The 15,873-nt window shown below is 37.1% G+C and overlaps 1 protein-coding gene across 8 annotated transcripts in view; it reads left to right on the forward strand.

The window, feature by feature from the left end:
• Nucleotides 1-15,873, forward strand: part of fibcd1b (fibrinogen C domain containing 1b) — a 231,184-nt gene that overhangs the window by 120,659 nt on the left and 94,652 nt on the right. For 3 of the 8 annotated variants that reach the window (XM_088615308.1, XM_088615307.1, XM_088615311.1), the window contains one exon: nucleotides 8,121-8,218. The exons of 2 other annotated variants lie outside the window; for them this stretch is intronic. In XM_088615308.1, coding sequence (XP_088471434.1) covers nucleotides 8,147-8,218 — 72 coding nt within the window. In that variant the 5' untranslated portion in view covers nucleotides 8,121-8,146. Of the gene's footprint in view, nucleotides 1-7,235; nucleotides 8,219-15,873 lie in introns of those variants that run through there. 3 more of the 8 variants (XM_088615306.1, XM_088615310.1, XM_088615309.1) reach the window with 3 other exon arrangements.

Genomic DNA, 15,873 nt, shown 5'->3' on the forward strand with positions numbered 1-15,873 from the left:
TATTAAAGTTTAATAAACTATTGTAAATGTTAATATAGTACAACTGATTTATACAACATCACATTCAAATATTTAACCATTGTCATTATCTCTTCACAATAAATTGCTGTTGTCTGAATAGCTGACAAACATATGTAACATGTAACCAAAAATGTTCATTCCAGCCACTGCTTTGACTTGGAATTGTTGTGCTTTCAAAGCATATACTGTAGTCAGTGACATTAAGGCTGCCTCTGTGCTGTTCAGGATTTCAGCTTGTGCTTTGTCACTTTAAATGAACCAGAATGGGGAGTAGAAGCACCTCCTTGTAATTGAGCTAAAAAGCTTTAAATTCATCTTAACAGTGACAGCTCCCTTTTTGTTGGGATTAGTAGAAATACAATTTATAAAGAATATTTGCCTTTTGTCGCCCATTTATTGTTTGTGTAGTCTTATACATTTGGGGATACTTGCAGGTGATATGAGGGCAGTTATATAAATCAGCAGGATGCATTATTGCTGAGAGCCAGTTGCTTTTTTCCTGTTAACACTCAGTGCTCATCTTGGTTTCTCCTATCAGAAGTGACAACATTGCTTCAGTATATTACACCAATCAGTAACTTTGAGTATCAGTAACTTTTCTGAGACTTTTGGCTGCTTATATTGTATTTTGTAAGTTTGGTATTTGAATTGAAAAACTGAGTCAGATCCAAAGTTGTGAGAAAGTTTGTTCTATTGCTTGGTATCTTTTAATTTTATTTAAAGTGCAACTAGTGGTATAACTGCAGTCTACATTGAATGGTCTTACAAGACTGTATCCCCACACTATCCTGAAATGCACAATCATTGAATCACATTTAAAAGGCATTTTTCAGCTATCTGAAAATGTGCCTAAATAAGATACATTACTGAATATTTCCTAGAGTGTTTTCTTGATGGTTTTAATTATTTTAGACTCATATGTTTTGGTTTGAGGAACATTTTCCAATCTCATGATTCGAGGTCTGCAGTGACAGATAGCTCATTTGAAACCCCAGCTAGGGTTAGGGTTAGCATTTCCACAATACTTAAACATTTTTTAAGGTCAGTGCTGGATTTTGGGGCCCACGCAAACTTTAGGACGAGTGATAATTTACTCCTTTCTTCAACTTTTTCTTTCTGAGAAATATACTGCTTATATTCTACATACTGTATTGTACCGTTCAGAAATTGAATTGCAAAACTGAGTGAGATCAGCGGTTTTTAGCTAATTGAAAATTTGCCTAAAGAAGATGCAGTATGACATAATTTGAACAGTTAAACTGCCTTCTGATTGATTCCTGATGTCTTAAACCTTTTTTTCGATGAGTTCTTTTCTCAGTAGGCTGCAGCCATTGCCAGTTTTACCTCAGGAGCACTTCTCCCTTTCCTTTGTGTCTCTAATAACAGAGATGGGAATAGGTATTGTTGTCTTAGAAGGTATCAGGCTGAAATCTGATTGGTTGGGAAAAACTCAGGGTTACAGTACTTCAGTACTGTACAGTACTGGCCAAGGGATATAAACCTGCAACCTTCCAGCCACAGTGCCTCGCTCTGCCCCATCTCCTTTGTTGCCCAAAAATTCATGAATTGGATGAGAAAATTATTCATGCTCTAGGTCACACTGAAGAAAAATGTTTTTCTCCAAAAACAATGAAAAACCTAAGACACAAACATTGTTCTTTTCATTTAAAGAAGGTCATCAAATGCAGAAGGTCCCAACTTTTTATAGCTACTGTAAATGTCACATTCTCAGACAGTTGCTTTCAGTAGGGAACCACAGTTTTGTTTATAATGCCCTTGTATTGTCTTAGAAGACGTATTAGAAGAGAAATCTATAAATAAATAAAAAAGTTTAAAATAAGCACAATCCTACAAAGTTTATTACCTATAACAAGATTTCCTCCAGAATGTGAAAATCATTGTGGTTATTGGCATTAAAAAGATCAAAATATAATTATTTTGACCTGTCTGCAGTAATTAAATATTTTCAGCTCTGTAGCGCACAGCAATCCATCCTCAGATCGATGAAGGTATTTCAATTAATGAGAGGAAAACTAATTATTTAGGGTCTTTATCTTGATGAGAAGTGTTTTGCCTCCCCAGGCCCCAGTTTGGAAGCCCATGGTCTAAAGCTGGTAAGCTCGAGCACTTTCCCAGCTGCAGCATTCGAGACTCTACCGTTTTTCAATGACCATATGATTTTGCACAGCGCTGGTTGAGAGAGCCTGAGATCAAAATGAGCTGATGTGATGTTACTAAACACGCCCAGCACATGGAGGAGACCACAGCCCTGGAACTGGGAACGGGTGGGGGGGTAAGGATGGGACATTTTTCAGATAGCCCTAGAGTTCTACTGTATGTTCTTTCAACGTCCTATACTGTATGTGTAAAACGTGGCTAGAAACCTGTAGACAAAGATCAGCTGAATAGGTTCAAATGTCTTGTTAGCAACTGTGGTATCCCTTATTGTTCTCTTGCAAGCTACTGACAGGGATGTTTTCATCTTTCTCTCAAATCACAAGTATAAGATCTGAATACTTGGGGACACCCTACTAGGAACATCTGGCAGTTAACCATCAGTTGAAACTGACATTAAATGGCATTAAATAAAAATGAAAATATAATACACTTGAAAGCCTTATTAATTAAGTAGCTCAGTGCAGCAGGCATGCATAAATTCTGGTGCATAGACTGCTGCTTGTCCTAATGTACAGTATGCCAACGATCTAGACTCTGGTATAGTGCACAACCTTGTGAAATTTGTAGATTATACAGAACTAAAGTAGGTAGTGATGCAAATAATTTAAGAAAACCACAAACAAAACAAGATAAGTTTGACAAAATCCAAGAGTGGTCAGACACCTGGCAAATAAAATTGAACATGGATGAGTGCAAGTAATACATGTAGAAAATTAAAAATTTAAATTCAAGGATCAGAGGAGTTCTATTGAACTCAAGGAAGCAATATTTGAGAAAGACCAAGGTGTTTACGATGACTCATCAGTTTCTTTAATTAAGCAGTTGTGGGAATAATGTAAAGGTCAAAAAGCTGCTTGGATATATTAAGAGTGTAGAAAAATATAATTATGATGAAAATTATTCAATGAATTAGTTAGACCTTGCTTAGAATATTGTGTTCTGACTTGGTTACTATGTTACAATTGTTGTGTTTGTACTGTCGGATCCTTTAAGGAAGGGATAGGTAAACAAGGTGGATCTCATGGATCCTTGAATGGATCCTTGGGGTGCTGGAGCCTGTCCAGCGGAGCAGTGGCTCTGTGGCTCAGGATCTGCGCCTGTGGCTGGAAGGTTGCCGGTTCAAATCCCGCGGCCGGCAGAGGAATCCTACTCCGTTGGGCCCCTGAGCAAGGCCCTTCACCCCAACTGCTCCAGGGGCGCTGTACAAGGGCTGACCCTGCGCTCTGACCCCAGGCTCTCTCCCTGTCTGTCTGTCTCTTGGAGAGCAAGCTGGGGTATGCGAAAAGACAAATTCCTAAATGCAAGAAATTGTATAGGGTTAATAAAGTGATGTTATTGTTGTTATTATTATTATTATTATTATTATTATTATTATTATTATTATTATTATTATTATTATTATTTTTATCCTGGCAAGCTACTGGCACAGGGCAGGATACACCCTGGACAGGACGCCAGTCCATGACGGGACGCCACAGACACGGACATGCACACACTCACACCAGGGCTAAGAAGATCCTTTTTCTTTGATGCAAACATGCAGAGGATATATAAACACCATGCAGATAGCAGCCCTGAAATTGAACCCAGGACCCCAGAGTAGGGTTTTTTTTAATTATGGCATTCATCCAAGAAAAACTTAAAAGACAGACCAAAGGAATACTGTATGTCAGCATACAGTTAAAAATCAACTGTCCACAAAAATAGACATCTTGAAAATAAAAGAGTAGTTAAGAATGATAAAAATCTTTGAATGACAACTACCTGATAGCAACCTGGTAAGACATTTTTTACAGAATCCTCTCTGGATTTCAGATTAAACAACATCTGAGATATTTGGATCATTTACTTAGGAATCTTGAGTTCTTAAGCTAAAATCAACAAAATGAAAGTGGAAAACAATAGCTGGGTGGGCTTTAACAATATGATCGGTGCATAAAGACAAAAAAGACTTAAGTACTCATTTTAAATAATACTGATATTTTTACTGTTCTGTTTCTATAGTGAGTCTATTACATCAATCAGTTGAGGAGAGGTCAGCTGTAACCTTGTGTAAACATGTTTTTCTTATGTTTGTCTTGTTAATCTTATCAGGAGGGTATCTTAACTAATGAATGGCAGCTATTTTTGGCAGTTAATGTCTGAGATGTGTGAGGTCTGCCCTTGAATTTTATTATTTCACACACAGTTTCATGTTCTTTTGAGCTATGGAGAATGTTGTTTTTATACATTAGTTTAGGAAGCCAATTAAACGCATAACTAAAATTTTCATTTGAGGATTTCCAGATGAACTTCCTAATTTTCTCCACAAATATTTAAATATTAATTGCTCATGAGACTTTCATCCTCGTGGCAACATTTTTTTCGTGCATTGGTCTTCTATGGTTTTTATGTGATATAAATACAACCAGGTTCCCCAAACACTGTACATTAAAAATAATGGTACTCTGATAATATTTGTGTATCTGCTATTTTGTATTCTAGTGTTTTTGTAGAAGCTCTGTTTCCCTGTGCTGTTTTCAAATGCTCATATTTTTCATAATAATAATAAAGTATTAACTACTGTAATTTACTAATCTGGACACTCCATTCAAAGCGCTTTACAGGTAATGGGCACTCCCCTCTACCACTACTGTGTTTCACCCACCTAAATAATGTAACAGCAGCCAGAGTGGGACAGTCCACTCCCCACACCCAAGCTCTCAGTGGGGAGGAAAACAGAGTGATGATGAGTGATCATAGATGGGGATTATTAGGAGGCCATGATTGTTAAAGACCAAGGGACAATTTGGCCAGAATGCCAGGCTAACAGCTCTCCTCTTCTCAAGAAATGCCCTGGGAGTTTTAATGACCTTGGAGAGTAAGTTTTTAAGGTTTTACGTCTCATCTGGAGGACGGCACCTTTTTTACAGTGTAGTATCCCCATCACTATACAGGGGCATTAGGACCCACACAGACTGCAGGGTGAGCGCCCCCTGCTGGTCTCACTAACAACACCAGCAGAAAACTTAGTTTTTCTCATGAGATCACCCATCCAGGTACTGACCAGACTCCCACCTGCTGAGCTTCAGTGGGCTGCCAGCTGGGAGTTGCAGGGTCATACAGCTACTGAAGTGACAGGATCATGAAGTATTTGTTGGTGTCCAACAGACAGTCCGTTCCCAGGCCCTCTGCACTGTATGTCAGGCAAGTGTTCTGTTCTTACTAACATGTCATTTGTCATTTGACTTCCCAAGGAAAGTGAGCTGGATTTTTTTACAAAATGCTTTACAAATTAGGACCCTGACATTTCTGAGAGGTCTGTATAGCATATTAAATCATCACAGCTCTGTGTATTACTCCTGGCAGGGAGTCACGCATGAAGATAGCACATCTGAGTGCTACAGTGGGGGAAACTGCAGCCTTTTCACAAATTTCAATGAAGGGATCCATTAATATACCCCGAGGGACTCTCCTATATTCCTTCTTTAGAGCATCAGCATAGAGTATTAAGTCTTGCCATTCTGTTGTAAATGTGGGAGGTATTGAGGTTTTCTTTTCTGGGAAGATCGAGGATCTGACACCTTATTAAGTTATCACTGTGACATCTATGTGTTGTGGATGAAGCTTCAAGGAGAGAAAATAAATTATACTGTACCTGTATTCAGATTTGACCTTCTCCTTAAAGTGCATTTGTCATGCAGGAGCTGGATGTGGATGTCATTGAGAAAAAAGGATAATTGTATTTAAAGTTATAAAAGTTCTGCATTCTTTTAAATTATTAGGTTCAAAATATTCTGGGTAACTAAGTATACAAAGGTTTTGTTGTCAAAGTAACAGCTTTACTGTATCAAAAAAGAAGAAATATTTTTTATCAAAGGTTTGTGGTACAACCATAATAAAACATATACAGTTGTGTCGGAGAAAAATAAATATGTGGTGTCAACATAATTGTCAATTTAATTATGCAAAAACAAATTTCTCTAGGACATGTTACTGTAAATAGCTCTGTAATAATGATTGGCATGCTAAGATTTGTGGTCTCTATCAGGGCTCATCCAAATGAACTAAATGAAGAAACTTTTGCCCTGCTTTGGAAAATATTTCCTGAACAAAATGATTACTGGTATATTTTATGAAGTGCTATGAACTGTGCTTGTAAACTAAATGTATTATGATGGCATTACTAGATCTACTGCCTTTTTTTTTACATGAAACAAATCATTTCATTTAAAGTACTAAAATACTTTTTTGAGATAACTAGTGAACTTGTGATTTCAAATTGTTTCATAAGTCCTAGGATTTCTGAAGACAACTCCAATTTAGCCCTAATTTATAAAAAAAAACTGCCCAGAGCCTGTTTGGAAAAAAAAACCCAATTTAGTCCTAATTTTAAAAATACTAGCCAGCAGTAAATGTCGCTGCTCCTTCTTGGTGTGACATTCCAAAATTGAGGGCACTTTGATCTGTATTAAGAACTGGGTTAAGCTGACAGCAGTCTCTTAGTTTTGAGAAACTACATCTGTGAGTAGTAGGAACATACACAGCACAGTATCTTTTTCAAATTTGCAAACCAGAAATAAATGGGGTTTATTTCTGGTTTGATGATTTGTCTTTATTGATGATAAAGTCTTTATCTTTATTGGAAACTAATCTCCTCAAATAGAAGGATGACACAGAAAATCTTTAGAAGGATGGCTTTCGAATTTAAAATGGTTTTCTTCAGGGTGCAACACCATCAGAAAACAAAAACTGAATCCCTGTTGTCTGTACCATAAGGACAAACAACAAACATGTGTCCATCACACTCAATGTAAGCTTTATTTTGAATTATGATTCCCCAGCCCGTAAAGCAAGCAGCTACATTCAGACTTAAATTTGAAACTTTAAAAATTATAAGCTTAACAGACAAGGGATGTTTGTTGTTCCATCGAATCTTACTCTCTGCCTTATGGGAGTACAGCATGGATTTTACAGACAGCAGCATGAGAGAGAGAGAGAATCAGTGCGCGCGCACACACACACACGCGCACACAAGCACACACTTACGCCCAGACACCTCCACCTTAAAATTGTTGAAATCTTTGGCTTTGTCTGCACACACTGCAGCAGCAGCTGGAGCAGCAGTGCAGGCTGGAAGATATCTGCTCTCTCCGCAGCTGATTGACAGCTTCAGAGGCAAGGAGCGCTGGCGAGCGCACATGACTAGAGCTTGTTAATCTGCTATAGCACTGCTCATGTCAAAGGCAGCTCTTAAAAATCCGTGTGAGATACCTCCTCATGCTGATCAGCTTCTCAGCTAGGACAAGCAAGAGGAGGATTTATTCTTTCACCACAGCGCTGGAGCTTGCCAGTGTATAACAAGGGCACAACAAAATGCTATAGCCTGCCTCCTGCAGCTGTATTGTAATTAAGAGACTGAGAACTTAAGTACCTAATCTAATATGAAGGGAATGTCTGTGTTTTAAACTGCATTTGTCTGGTGGTGCGGAAGCAGAGGAGGTGAGGAAGTGTGATTCCTGTGCAACTCACTGAATTTTGTTTTTGGAGAAGCTTACTGAAACAAAAGGTCTTTGGTACAAAGCTACATTTTATCGGATTGCCCCCTTTATTTCCTCACTCGCAAGCTTTGTGTTGCTGTTTCTGGACTTTCTTCAAAAAGGACACATCAGAAGACACTTTCCTGAAGCTTTTTAAAGGGAATACAATAAAAGGAAAATAAGTAACTTGGAGCAGAAGTGGTACTGTATAAGTACGTATGCCATCACAATGTCACGGTTTTAATTTTTTCTACCGGACCTACTGTAGAGGCTTAGAAACTGTCTGTGCTAGTCTTAGTTGTAGCTTGTGCGTATGTGTCTTTTTGAGTATATGGAATAACTGTAAGGTGGGAAAGTAAATAAGACTCTTTCCCCTGTCCCCCTTGCCTGTGACCTCAACAGGCTGATTTTTTTAAGGTTTCCAGAGAATGATAAATGATCGATGGAAAATCATGAACAGTGTTTCAGAGCTTGAAGATGGACAACAGCACAAACCACAGGTAGGCACCAAGCAAATCTGTCTCATGCATCATATGATTAACTTTGTATGCAGGTGCATTGACTCAGTAATAACTACAAAATGCTTATACATTTGTCACTTTTGAAAGAAAACTAATTTTCTCTGTCTGAAGAATAACCATTGATACACGTCTTTGTACATGCATTGCTTTGATGCCTCGTGTTTTCTGAATTGGTTATGATCTCAGTGGCAAAAGATGTTACTGTATATTTAGTGATAACAGTTCAAGGAAGATAGTGCCTTTATTTTGAAACTTGTATCCCTGTAATGGCAAATTTTGTACCCCATGATACCTTGTACCCTAGATGTTTAGCAGCTTTGCTGTGTGTTGTATTTCCTGAGCTCTGTGTTGATTGGTAGGATAAGGTGATGCTTGTTGAATTTATTTTGTTGCTGTATGGATCTGGTAAAAGTATATTAATTCTAATAGATTATAATACATTCCATTTCTCTAATGGTTCACCTTTTGGACAGATGTTTTTTGGATTGGTGTCCATAAAATGTGCTTTTTGTTCTTAACCCTATTGAAACATGAAGATGCAACAAACTGTGGTGCTTATCATTGTACTTAAGGTAAAAACTGTAAATGTATTCTCCTTTTTTTTCCCGATAACTGATAGTGATAGTAGATTTCGTATGCTTTTGAAACATTTTTTGAATATGGACTAATAAAACATGGTTTCTAACTTAAGATCTAAGATTTGTCAAACAAAATATGACTAAAAAAAGTTTTAAAATTTAAAATTGAATAATAATCATCCCTTGTTCCCACTAGATAGACCTTTTATCCTGTTCCTTAAAAAAACATTAATTAGAAGTCCCATCACACCAAATCCAGCGCTGTATATGACCTAGCTATAAGAGGCATAACCCATAGGTGCTACATCTGAACAAATTATATTTAATACGCAGGTGACTTATCGCTGGTTATGGTGCTGGCTAGGTGCAATACATAGTGTAGAATCTGGATTTCTTTTTAATTCAATTTGCTGTTGCACCAGTGACTTAAGATTTTTGTAGCAGTTATCTGTGCTTATCCAGAATCTTAATAAATCCCCCGAACCTTGTACATTTCTAGTATGTTTATTTATGTTATAAATGCATGATATACTGTAAATCTTTTTAAAATTAATTTAACGATATATTAAATTAGTAGAATTAAACTTCATATGCTTTGTAAATCACATTGTTTTCTGTCCTAGTTTGACGTGTATTTGAAGTATGTTCTTTAACTATAATCATATACCTGCTAAGAGGCACTAAAAACACAACAAATGCTTCAGGTTTTTAATGAAGACTGGAAATAAATGTTTCATTTTGCATTAACTAAAATACATTATACTGTAAATGTCACGTTTAATTCTCTAGGGCTTTTTTTCTCCTACATGCTCACTGGCCTTTATGCTCCCAGGAACCATATTAATACAATTTTGAAACAAAACATTATTAAAAATACTTACTGTTTATATGATCATAAGTGTGTCCTATGTAATTACGGTATAGTATTTATTAGTGTTTCATGGCTGTATATTTGCACACAGTGTATATTTCAAGCAACAGCTTGACTTCCCTATAAGCAGATGGCATCGAATTGAGTTTCAGTAAACAGAGCTTGCAGGGATTTTTGAGTTTTAGGTCCAAACTTGTTTGTGCTGTGAGATTTTTAATAGGCAACTAATAAAGGTGAGTGAACCTCCTGAGACAAATTGTTTTTGGTCAGTGCAATCAATAGGATGTTCTTCAAAGAAACAAAGCAATGTCACATCGGTTGGTAGGATTTGTGAATCTCAGCACAGACTTGCAAAAATCCTTCTGACCTCTGCATATACGTACAAACCTGAGAAAAGTAAGAAAGTGCAAGAGTATGATTTTTATAATTTTGTATTTTGCATATTAATATTCTGTTTGATTTACTGATCATTTCTTTGTTGATACTTTGTAGTTTATTTCTTAAATAGATTATTAAACTGAGACATTGAAGTTAACACAGCATTATGAATTTCATAACGTTCCATAAATTCCACAAAGCAAACACAAAACTGGTATTCACCATCTAAACACCTTTTTACAGTCAGCATTTTACTGGTGAGCTGAAAACTGTACGAAAATCTTTTTAATGCTAAACCTACAGTATGTTTGGCCATCAGGTGTTGCATTTTTTTCCATTCTGGCAGCACAGACAAAAAACACAATTGTGATGCTGTGAACTGTGATGCGCGATCAGTGAGGATAAGCGGACAACCCCTCTGTTGTCAGATAACTGAGCAGTTTTATAAACCTCTGTTTGGACGGTTGTTTGCCAGTTGATTTTATTACAGAATCTTCTAACATACTGTACTTAGGGCATCTTACTGGACAGCATCCAGAGGATACCTCTCAGCTTCCCAGCAAATAGACCAAGAAGAGGGGCAATATTATCCAGTGGACTTGACTGGGGCTGTGATATTCTCATATTCCGATTGTTCTGAGGGGATATTAAGATTTTGTAACTGATGCCTCTATTATCCTTTAGTTCTAGTGTGGTTTTTGACTTTTCGGGTTTTAAAAGCCTTCTTATGTCACAACATTGGAGATAAAGGATGTGAAGGCTGTTGAAGCCTCTCTTATAACTCATATCGCTTTAAATTAGGTGTATCTTAAGTACATAGACCAACACACAGTGAAGCACAAAGCCTAGAATTCCAAATCAGCCTTTCGCCACAGATGACATGCGGAAATACATACCCTGGAGGAAAAGACATTTCTAAACATGAAACAAATGCACACAGAATACATGCATTAATTAGCTGCAGGGTTACAGTTCTCAGTGGTAGCAGGTAAGTGACAGGGATACAACTGAGCTGATCTACCATAACTGAAAGGTCTGACTTGTACTCTCATTCCTCCTCAGCACTGATCTTATTCACAGCAGGTAAAGACTGAGCATGATTTAAGAATCCTATCATTTTTTGGGAGGAGGGTGATTTTTCACATTGCAGGCATTTCACAGCTATTCAACACTAGAGGGCTTTGTCAGCTCACTGCTTTGCTGACAGTTACTGTAGATGATCCACCTAGATGCAATTTAAAGCAAGGCTGCATTTCAATCATTCATTATCATTAGTACTGTAGCATTGCATATATGACCAAGGGCCAGTGGATGCTTTGTCCAGGCTCTGCAAGTGGAATAACGAGGTCAGTTCTTTCTTTTTTCTTTTTTTTTTTAGGGGCATTTGAAAGAAAACATGCAGGTGAATGAGCAAATACAGTACTTTACTCTGTACTTATACATTGAAGTATATTTAAGTACAATTATAATTGTTTTACAACAAATGAAAAGTCATTCCAAGCAGGAGTTTTATGTAATACATGTTTCCATTGTATAACTTTAAAATCTGTATAGACTCCTACATCGCAAAAACAAAAACTGCTTAATACAAGAAGGAGAAGTGTCATAGACCTTAAACTATCACCAATGAGAGATTGTGCAGAATGCTACAAAAGTATATTATTAAAGAATTATTAAAATTTGGAAAAGGCATTTGTGTTTTAGTCACTAAGTCACAAATATTCCACTATAATGTATTCTGTCGACCTGAAAATAGTGGTCTGAATTGCTTTGGGTACGTGCATTTTTAAGATCCATTTCAATTTCAATGTATCCATTTTAATTTCATGTTGTGGATTCCAGTGTCTTCTTCTCCAATCAATGGGCATCCTCAGTAAACATTAACAAAGCTTTGGAACAGAGAGAGAACGCACATAGATTTATGTGTTTTCTCAGAGAGTCAGGGGCACACAACAGCTCCAGGCGATCTTTCTGCAAGATTTCGTGTTGGGAAGTAAACCAGAGCCCCCATCTTAGAAACCTCCAACTGGGCATTGTCTGTGTTTTTGGAATGATTCAGTGCGGAGCCCTCTGGGGAGCAACACTTGTTCACCAAAAGAAAACAACAATCTGTTTGTGCGTGTGCTTCTGTGATTGCCGAAATAAATTGTGTTGCTTAGCTACACCGCTGAAACATTTACTGTTGCAAATTCCTACTTTCGTCTGACTTTAGAGAAGCAAAAAAAAACAACTAACCAATGAAGGCACGGACCAATATGGTGCAAACATGGAAATTCAATTCTTTGCTCTGTTCCCAGAGGTTTTCACTTTGTGATAAAATCTTTATGGTTTCTTTTAGAGAAAGTGTAAGTAAAATTTGCATGAGCTGCATGCCCTCTGGCCATGCACACTCTTAATTTTCAAAGCAGAAATGGGCAGTGTGCATCATTATTGGTGTGTTATTGAAAATGACTGTATCGAGTTCGTTTTTTTAGTTTCCAAGATTTCCAATAATTTTTTATATGACCTTTCTTTCTACTAATTCAAGATCCAGAGAATATGTGTAATGTATGGTCAAAATTGGATGTTTTACTCATTATTTTATGCAGTTATCAGCTTCAGATTTCTACAAAAGCACAGATATAGACCAAACTCTTGGAAAACCTTACATGAATAAATAACTATCTGATAGATGTTCTCGGGCTTTAGGTGTAGTGTACCAGTAGAATGCTGTAAAACCTGAATCTGTCTCTAAGAATGGCAGAGATTCCCTCTAAAACAACAAGGGAAATCAAGACCTGGTTGTCTGGACTCGTATTAAATCAGATTCCTCATCTGGTGGTTGGAGGAAAGTCAGTATGCAGTGCAATCTCAGTAAATAGTAGTTTTTTACCACGTTAAAATCTGTTGTTTGTTTCCATCTTGTAAAAGCCTACTCTTCTATAAGTTACACATAATGTTGTACTTTTTCAGTTCTAGCTCGGGAAGTCTTAGAAAGTTTTATGTTCTTCCATTTTCATTATTTTAGAATATTTTTAATTAATTAGATTTAAATTAGAATTAAAATTAGTTAGTGTTGGCCTCATATATGCCTATTTCTTTCAGAGTTTGAATTTTCCAAACAGCAGTTTGAGTTTTACGGTTACATGTACACAATATATAAGAAAGGTACTAAAAAAAGACCCCCAAAGCCTTCTGTGCAAAATGTCTTTTGCTGTGCATATCTTTGTGAATTTGCAATACAAATACATCCAATCCCTCAAGCTACAATGCCATGGAACACATGTATTAATTTAACTAACTACTCCTGTATGCCTGAAAAGATTCTATGTTTTGCATACTAAATATTTCAATCATACTGTACATTGGACACGGACTACAGTTCATCTCCATTCTTTGAAGTAGAGACTTAGAGCTCAAACAATGTAGAAATGGCCATTTCTAGAAGAATACTAAAATAAAATCTGTGCCCCAAAACAGAACTCTTGCCACAGAAGAGTTCAGAGTGCACAAGCCTGTGAAAAAAAAAATCTAATTGTTTCTATGTACCAATTTCAGCACAAAGAGACTAGGAAAGTTCCCATGGTCATAGCAGATAGAAGCTGAGACAAAAGTGATGGGACTGTGAGAGTATGAACAGAAATCTGGATTACACAGAGAGAGGCTGAAGAGCAAGAGAGGAACGGGAGATGCAATCATCTCAATCTGGAAAGAACAAGGTCCTGGAACAGAAATGGGCTTTGAAATAAAAATGTTAAAAAGGTCACCAGTGACTGACATAGCATATGTAGAATGGACAGAAACAAAAATGCTTCAGTAATAAGCTTGAAAATAAGGCTGTACTCTGTAAGAAGTCATGCTCTTTCCTTAGATTTCCTGTCAGAGTATTGGTTGTAACCAGGGAGCAGCAGGAAACAGAGAATTCATGACAGAACCATACTGACTCTTTCTCTACACTATGCTGACCCTGTGCTTTTAACCACACGTGCCCTGCACAGTGATGAAAATACAGGGCACCTGGTCACACAGAACACTGACTTGAAAAGGGAGTGCTTGAATAGCCTGAAGTATGCAGTCAGTACCTTCCTGTATGCCTAGCTTACTTGCCAGGCCGTGAAAGGACTTATCTGTCAATAGACGCTGTAAGGTATTTTTTTTAATGCTAGTCTGTATGACGTTTTTCTTGACCATTGCATCTCTGGCACATTAAAATATATTCGTAGACCATAGATTTTACTTTCATGTAATGTGTTCTGCATGTGTGTGCTAGTTTAAATATAATTACATTTAAATTGCTGGAGTCTATAAATAAAGTATAATAATTCTGATTTCTGAAACAGTTACATATCGTGTGTCTGATTTGTTAGTATGCTTGCACCAAAAACATGTTAAATTACATTTTACATTAAATCCTGCAAAGACAATGCCTAGCATTAATGATCTTGTTCTATATATAGCTTCAGTACAACTTTTGCCAAGGCCAGCTTCTTTCTCAACAGAAGCTTAAGTTTATTATGTAAGTTTTCTACCATGAAAAACAACTGTCCAACATAAAAACAAAGAGTTGTTAATTGATTCATAATTGGAGATGATGCTTCTTCAGCACCACAAAAATACAAAAAGAAAGGGCAGGAAATCTGCTTTTTCCATTTAAGTTTTAACAGTTTTCTTTTCATTTTAGGTTATGCATTTTGAAAATCTTTATATGTAACAGGTCCTATCTACTTTCTTTACTATATTATATATACTAGATCAAATCTAGTGACCCCAATCCACTGCATCGACATTTACAGACTCCAAGGATGGCCTCATCATACAGGCTGGACTTAGGAGAATCCCCAGTCTGGTGACCAATGAACAGGAACAGGCAATATCAGTCCTAGAGGGCTAGAGCCCTGTAGATTTACAGGAACTGTTCAAATAACATCCAGTTAAGACCTAAAGAAAAAGATGATTTGACTTGAATCCAAATAATCAGTTCAAATAATTAGCTAAGATCAATAGTAGAGTGAAACCCAACTGGCCCTCAGTGACTGGGCTTGCCTCTTCCTTGGTCTGCAGTCTGCACTTCGAAGCAACTCAATTGAATTTGAGTTCCTATCCCAGATCAAAATGGCAATAGTGTTTTCCATTGCATTGAGAGGGCAGGCTTACTATACTGTATATCACTCATATTTTTACAGCAATCATACAACTGTTTCCCAGAAGTCCTCAGATACCAGTTACCTTGAAACTGAGCAATGTACTGTACATCCTCCTTTAGCTAATAAATGTCTCTTTAGTTGTTATGCAAACAGATCATTGTACTCTTTCTATGACCACCTGTTCAGGCCTTACACAGGAAAGCTCAAGCATGGAATAAACACAGACATCAGTCGCAGCTTTTTACCCATATATCTCTGTGCATTTTTCATTCAAACAGTGGAGTGGACTGGCTTGTGTTGCTTTGAAATGGCATCTTACAATGTACCTGCGAGGGCTGCTCCTTGAACATCTGGGACAAACTTCTGCAAATTCATTACACTGCTGTTCAGCGGCTGGTGTGTCGTTTGTTTTCCAAGTGGGTTAATAATAAGCTATTACAGGTGGATATGATGCACTGGTGGGGGGTACATTTGGGAGTTTTCTGTCTTCATTTCCTTCACCCACTATTAAGAATCAATACCTGCTACTCAGTTAGTCTCCTTGTCCCAACACAAGGGGGGCAAAGACTTAATACAGTACACACTGCTTGGGCTCTTTGAATGCTTTCTGCATTGTGATTTAAGTACACAGGAGAGGGCCCTTGCTTATTAATTAGATTGAAACAATTAAAACATTAATTAACA

The sequence above is a fragment of the Lepisosteus platostomus genome, chromosome 21 (genome assembly GCF_059453375.1).
Source record: "Lepisosteus platostomus isolate fLepPlt1 chromosome 21, fLepPlt1.hap1, whole genome shotgun sequence".
NCBI lineage: Eukaryota > Metazoa > Chordata > Actinopteri > Semionotiformes > Lepisosteidae > Lepisosteus > Lepisosteus platostomus.